The 7,622-nt window shown below is 40.3% G+C and overlaps 1 protein-coding gene across 2 annotated transcripts in view; it reads left to right on the forward strand.

Annotated features, from left to right (window-relative positions):
- LOC117400123 (nuclear pore complex protein Nup153-like) overlaps positions 1–7,622 on the forward strand; it is a 44,501-nt gene that overhangs the window by 33,976 nt on the left and 2,903 nt on the right. For both annotated transcript variants that reach the window (XM_033999561.3, XM_033999560.3), the window contains exons 19-20: positions 386–757; positions 4,610–4,885. In XM_033999561.3, coding sequence (XP_033855452.3) covers positions 386–757; positions 4,610–4,885 — 648 coding nt within the window. The remainder of the gene's footprint in view (positions 1–385; positions 758–4,609; positions 4,886–7,622) is intronic.

Here is a 7,622-nt window from a genome sequence, read left to right on the forward strand (position 1 = left end):
CCATTTGTATTAAACCTATTGAAGTAGCTTAAATCCCAAATGTTTTTAAACCACGTTTTTCTACTGTTGTGATACTGTTGAGGTTTTACATTTGTAGTATAGTATAGTTTCTTCACTAAAAAAATCTCCATGCAAACATGGAGGAAACACCAGTTTGTTACACCTTCAGTATTCACCCCCCCCCCCCCGATTCCACAGTTTATGCAGGATGTGCAAAGAGAAGTTTTAGCTGAAAATGTACTCTAAAAATCACACCACCATACAGTTGCCCTCTCTTCCACAATTAGCCAGCTTTCTCCTGATCATTAAGACCATCCATAACTATAAACCACTCAATTGTAAAATATGCAGTGGCAATAAACATATTAATGTGTTTGTTTTGAAGATCAAGGAGCTTCCAAGCCTGCATATAACTTCATGGCAAGCACGACAGCCTCTGCTACAGTTACTGCTGCCTCCACGACCTCCAGCACCCCGTCCACCAACATGTTTGGGAGCTCCAGCACCTCGACATCCATCGCACCGGTCTCTACCTTCATGTTTGGTCAGGCCAGCAGCACTGGCTTTGCAAGCGGTGCTTCTGAGACCACCACCTGCTCCAAAAGCTTCATGTTTGGTGCGCAGGAAAGCAAAGCACCTGCAGCACCTGCTGCTGGAGCCTCGCCCTTCATGTTTGTGACAGGAAGTAACACTGCAGCCACAGCTTTTGGTTTTGGGTCAACTGCGTCAGCTGCACCTACAACGACCAGTTCTACAGGTACAAGGCTCTTTTGTCCCCTTAAAGTGGTGGATGGCTCCAACAAACTAAAATAGTCCTTTTGTGTTTTACAACAACAAAAAAAAAAATTGAAAAGCTGCTTACCGTATGCAGGTCAAGCATTTTGGAAGCTGCCTGTAATATGGCACTTTCTATACTGTGCTATTTTGTATACATAGTTCATATTAGAAATGGAACTTGACATGTTAAGCCCGCCACACACAGCCCGACTCAAGCCATCCTGACTTCTCATCTCAACTGGCCGTACACAGTCTGGATGAATCGTAGCAGTGTGCGTGCCCTTAACCAAGATTATCCAGATTTCATTCGGGATGTCTTCAGATTTGAAGATTGAAGATGTTGAATCTTTTTCTGTTGCAGTTTCGTTCAGATGTGATCAGTCTGTCTGTATGCGGCGGTTGCCAACCAAGACTGACCGATTTTTAGTCATAAGGGTGTCAACCAATGGTGAAGCAGGTTTAAGTGACGTGGCTTGCCATGTGACTTGTCATACAAGATGGTCAAATATTGACAGCTTTAGCAGGGGTGTCAACTGCTAGGGTTTAACCTTAGCTACAGGTTTTTTTTACACAAAGGTGCTAATACTCCTACGGGCAAAGGTGCTAATACTACGTTTTTTCACTTGTATCACAATACAGGTTAAATACTTTTCTTGCTTTTTTTTTCCTTCTCCCTTACTGTGCGGGGTGGAAGGGGGGAGGGGCTGTCCTGGTGTGCTCCAGTGGCATTACTGAGCATGTGATATTTAGTTTAGTCAATGCTTCGAATCAGAAGTCAGAAGAGGTGGGTTGAAGAGCAGAAAATACAGTACTTGCAGCTGCTGCCTGTCTCTCCAGTTCACGGCAATGATTCGAACTGCATGAATTATTGCACACCTCTGAACAATGGTAGCAACTTCCAAAAAAACATGACCAAACACTCAAAGTTTCTTTTATTATGCAAAGTAAAATATCAGTTTCATGCTTACTGCATGTATTGTAGATGTGATTTGCTCTTGAAACACGGTGGAATAAACAACGTAAATGACCATGTAAAAACCATGAAACACGAAAGAAATGCAAGGGCAGCCCAAGATTTATTATTATTATTATTAATAATAATAATAATAATAATAATAATAATATTTACTTCTTAGCAGACACCCTTATCCAGGGCAACTTACAATTGTTACCAATTTATACAGTTGGGTTTTTACTGGAGCAATCTAGGTAAAGTATCTTGCTCAAGGGTACAGCAGCAGTATTCCCCACCTGGGATTGAACCCAAGACCCTCTAGTCAAGAATCCCGAGACCTAACCACTACTCCACACTGCCGCACAGGTTGATTGACTTGTTTTTTTAGACCAGGCAGCGAAACCAATGTTCTGAAAGCAGAGACCATTTTCACCAATTTTATTTTAGAGCACAACTTGCCTATCGCCGTTGCAGATCATGTAGGTCCACTGGTGAAAACGGACTTTCCTGACAGCACAGTAGCATCTAGATATGGGTGTGCAAGAACAAAAGCTACTGCTATCATTGAAACCTTAGAATCTACTTCATCTATCGATCTGTCCTCGGTTATGAAAACAAATGTTTTCGCACTTGCAACTGACGGCAGCAATGATACAGAGACACAGTAGTACCCTGTTGTAAGATATTTCAGTACAGACGGGCAGAGATGTGACCGCACTGCTTGCTTTACCGTCATGCAGTGACATATCAGCAACAGGAGAAAACATCTTCATAAGATGGAAAACATATATTTAAGAAAAATGTCCAGGGACTTAAGTGTAGCACATATTGATTGCTTTACAGAGAGAGTCCAGAAGACAGGGAGAGTTGTCAGCAAGAAGAGTGGTGAAAGGCAAAAGTAGCAGCAGCTAGGAAGCCAGACCCCAGATTCAGTAGAATACAGCACAGCCTAGAGAACCCTCTTGTGATGCTGTCTTGCCTGTTTCACCAAGCCTCCTTGCATGTTTTGTTGGGCTGAATACCCTCTTGCAGAGAGATGAGCCATTTATTCATATTCTCAAGCGGGAACTAGAGTCCTTGCATTTAGTCCTTCTCGGCAAGTTTATCAAGCCCATCAGTAATCCCTGGCAGCAGATCCGCATCATACGATGTAGATGTAACAGTTGGAGCAAACCAAAAGGACAGAGATGACCTAGTAATTGGTGTGAAAACAAGGCAATATTTAGAGGAATCCAGGGAGAGTAGAAAATTAGGAAGGGGATGAGATGAATGTCTTCTTTGATTCTGTCATTAAATACTATGCAGAGGCAAGTACGTATTGCCAGAAAATTGCCAGTGCATGATGAGGTTTTGAAATATGCTGAAGTGGCTGACATTAGTCAGAGAACAAGTGCCAAATTTGCATCTGTGCTGTATTTTATAAGATTTGACCTGTTGTCATATGACAAATTATGTGTTGAACTTTCCATTAGATATTCTTCTGTCAGACAGGGTAGATACTGCATGGTACAAGATTTGAATGATCACATTTGCAGCTTACAGGCCAGCCATAGTTTTCTCTGTTGACTAAGGTGATGCTAACCATACTGATTATACCACACAGTCAATTGTAAGTCGCCCTGGATAAGGGCGTCTGCTAAGAAATAAATAATAAATTGCACACAGAATCCTGTCCAATATTGTCCAGGAAAACTCTAGAAGCTCTCTGTTCAGAAGCTGAAACTCCTGACAAGTAATAAGTGCTTTGAAGCTACATAGAGTAAACCTGTATTATTATTATTATTATTATTATTATTATTATTATTATTACTTATTTCTTAGCAGACGCCCTTATCCAGGGCGACTTACAATTGTTACAAGATATCACATTATTTTTACATACAATTACCCATTTATACAGTTGGGTTTTTACTGGAGCAATCTAGGTAAAGTACCTTGCTCAAGGGTACAGCAGCAGTGTCCCCCACTGGGGACTGAACCCACGACCCTCCGGTCAAGAGTCCAGAGCCCTAACCACTACTCCACACTGCTGCCCTGATGTACTGTACTGATGAAGTGAATGAGTGCCACCTTCACTAAGTTGCACGTGAATAATCAGGAGCATGCTAAACCCCAAATGAGAAACATTGTAAATCAGTAACTTTTGTTTTAGAATACCATTTGAGATATAAGTACCACCACAGTATGTCTATGTTGGTAGCTGCATCTTTATGTTAATTAAATGATATTTAACAAATCCCTTTTTTTATTCAGTTTTTATTTATCACAGGCTAAAGTGTAGTAGACAAACTATACAAAAAGTCAAACACTGCCTGAAACGTTTGCACGGTGTAAAAGGTCAATAGCTAAAAAAATAAGAGCTTTTCGGTTGCCTCGCGGTGCTGTCTCCAATGTCTAATCAGCGTTCGATGCCATGCATAATATGAGGGTCGCTATGTTGGGCTAAGTTTAATAAAAAAAAATGTGTACAGGGCAGTATTAATTAAATTTGCATACATATTAATCACCAGGATCTAGTTGTGGTCATAGTAATTCAGTCTTAGCAGTGTGCAATCACCCAGTCGGGGAAAAATTGTGACATCAAACCAAAACTGAACACAACTGATCGTAGAATCTGTGCAAACTCAGATGAGACGAGTCGGGACGGCTCAAGTCGGGCTGTGTGTGGCGGGCTTTAGAAAATGTGTGTTTTGTTCTCAAACTGTCAAGGTTTTTTTTTTTTTTTTTTATAAAATAAATATTGGTGCTTTTTAGCCAACCTGATGTTACTACTGTACCGCTGATTATCCTGCCAGGTTAAACACCCACCTAGTACATTAGGGTTGTACTTTGTCAGTGAAGACACCACTTATTATTTTGTGCATTGTTTTTTTTCAGGCTCTTCTGCTTCTCAGTTTGTATTTGGGTCGGCCTCTTCAACACCAGCCAGTGCCCTTGCTTTTGGCAACATCCAGACCCCTGCATTCGGCCACGGATCCAACCAACCCAGTGCCCCAGCCTTTGGCTCCCCTCCTGCTGCTGCTGTCTTCTCTGCTGGATCCCAGCCACCTGCCTTTGGGTCCCAGGCCAGCACCAGCCAGCCATCAGTGTTTGGACAGCAGAGTAATCAGCTGCCTGCCTTTGGTGCTGCAGTAGCTGCTTCTGCTGCCCCGGGTAAGAATATAAAGCAAAGACTGGAATCTAATCGTGTAGTTTAACAACCTGGTTCATGGCAGAAATTGTTAATGTAGCAAAACTCGGCTATGGCGTGTGTGTGGATCCAGTATCATATTTCTAACTTCATAAAGCTGCAATAGAAGTAACCTAATGACTTTTCTAAAATGATTGGTAACAATAAAAGTTCTTAATCGTGTTTCTTATTAACACATGCACATGATTTATTAACACTAGAACCGCCAAGGCAGTCATTTTGATGGTTTTCACTTTTAAAATTTAAATTACTCTGCGTGTGTTAAAGATCCGCGGTTGTCTGTAATTTACTTTTCCTAAATACATGTATTAAATACCCTTCTGGCATTTTGAAAGTCAGAATCGCAAAAAATAGTTAAGCACTTCTACCAGAACCGCCAAAAGCCGTCCTGCTTTGATTGTTAATATAACCTACAACATGCTGTTTTTATGTATACAAGCCAGTTTGTTATCTCTACCTCCACTGAGTTTACAGCAGTATGTATATGAATAGAATATTGGTCTTGAAATCTAGATGTCTTATCCAAATATCTATTGTAATACTATCAATTCCTTGGAGAGCTGCCATCTGGCTGATAATATTACTATTACAAGAATTTTTTGAGAAGTCTTGATTTTTGCGTTTTGATTAAGAACAACTACAGATATTTGCCCTGGCACCAGAAATTTGGAACTACTTCATTGAAAACAGCATTGCCTGCTTCAAGCTAAACCTAAAACATTACAAGCAGCTGTTTCCGACAAAAGCACGGTGTCGCTGGACACAATACAAACAAATCTGTCAAATTTGGGATCAGGTTTTGGCTGGTAGCGGACCCTACCCCTACCTGTGCAAAGATGAAACTCGCCCACTTTGTGACAATGTGGTACTTAGGCTAATGTAACCGTACTTAGGAAAAAGGATGATATGTTACCAATGACAATTCTTATTTCACTGTAATTAGCAAAACGGCTGAATAAAAAAAGTGTGCCCCAAGTGACACACGCAACAGAAAACAATGTCGGGTAACTAAATGCAATAAAAATAAAACTTCTGATATCTGTGCCCAGTGTGAAAGAGCAGCATGTGGTAAATGCACACAAGTTGATAAGCGTTACATCTGTGTGGATTGTGCTAATATGGAGTCTACTTTGAAGTACAGTACACCCTCACTATAACAAACCTGCTGGGATCCATGCCTTTTGTTCATTATATCGAGGGGTTCGTTATAACGAAAGGACTGTCAAAATTAAGGATAACCTGTTAGAGTAAGTTAATGAGATGAGATTTGTGAATAAAAGGAGAATTCACATGTACCTGTTCGTTTCATGTATGAAGTATTCTGTTTTTGCTTTATCCAATTCGTTAAAGAATTAAAACGCAGTACCAATAAAAGGACAAATCCCAAATTTGTCCTTTTATTGAAGTCAATCTGACATTAATCGTTTCAAAGTGCACCAAATCTTAATCCAACATTCAAGAATCACAAACTGGAGTTTTTATTCCAAATCAACCCGACATGAAAAGTTAATCCGATCCTCTATTTTTTTGTCTTTTTTTAAATTTATTTTATCAATTTTGTTTTGCCGCATGGTTGCTGAACAAGCCAAAAAAATGAGTGCTTTTTGACAACCTATATTCACGACAGAGATGTCTGCGTTAATACTTTTTTCAAACGATCAATATAGTGTCCGTCTTTGTTGCAACGTAAAATGATTTTTGTTTCGGAGGCAGTTACACAGCGCGAATTTCTTCAGAAAAAAATAGTTGACTTCACTGCGGAGGTGGCATCCCGTGCGTACAGACCGGGATGTTCACAGTGTGTGTATATTGTAACAAAAATCCTTAATGCTGTAAGAATGACCCTTCAGTCGATTTCAGGGCCAAACCCGATCTTATTAAACTAATAAATGATCAAAGACAATCTGCCAGTTAAACAATTAACAGGTCGCTGTGGACCACGACCTACGCTGCTAAAACAAATTAATTTTTTTTAAGGAATCTCTGGGTGGAACTATTCTGTCTCCCGTTTTATTTGCTTCTCTCTCCACTTCACAATAACAACAAACATTCCCCCAGTCGCTGGTCTTTAGCCCCAGTTAGTCCCGCCTCATCCCACTCCACGGCCAGTCACCAGCAGCTCCTGTGGTCCGTGCCTGTCGCCCGTAGGCTGTTCGACTGATGTGAAACATAGCCCCTCCTACTCCAAGCATTCCTGTACTTCAGACCTCACATGCGTTTAACATTTTTTTTCTTTTTTAATTTGGGGTCCAGCGGACATGTTCGTTATAATGAAGGACGTTGTAGCGAGAGTGTACTGAATGTTTTCCTGAATGCGCATTCACGTTGCACAATGGGAATTGAGTTTTTACAATGTTGTATGTACATATACCAGTTTATATCTGTTTACACTTTTCTTTTCAAATGTTTATTTTATTAGTTATTTTTTTACGGCATACGTTATATGTGCTAATTTTGAAAATAAAGCTTTTTGTTTATTTTTTCATTTAAATACGATGTTTCTGCTATGCAAATGTTTGATATGATCATGTATACATCTTTTGAGTTGTATCTGAAAGTCTTTCATTTTCAAAATGACTGCTGCCGGCGGTTCTAGGTATTAGCATAAACCCGGCGGTTCTAGTGTTAAGAGGTGTGCTGACCGCAGTCGAGGATAAAAAGGTGTGTGTGTAAAATAACATATGAAAGGTAATGCCTACT

The sequence above is a fragment of the Acipenser ruthenus genome, chromosome 4 (genome assembly GCF_902713425.1).
Source record: "Acipenser ruthenus chromosome 4, fAciRut3.2 maternal haplotype, whole genome shotgun sequence".
Taxonomy (NCBI): Eukaryota; Metazoa; Chordata; class Actinopteri; order Acipenseriformes; family Acipenseridae; genus Acipenser; species Acipenser ruthenus.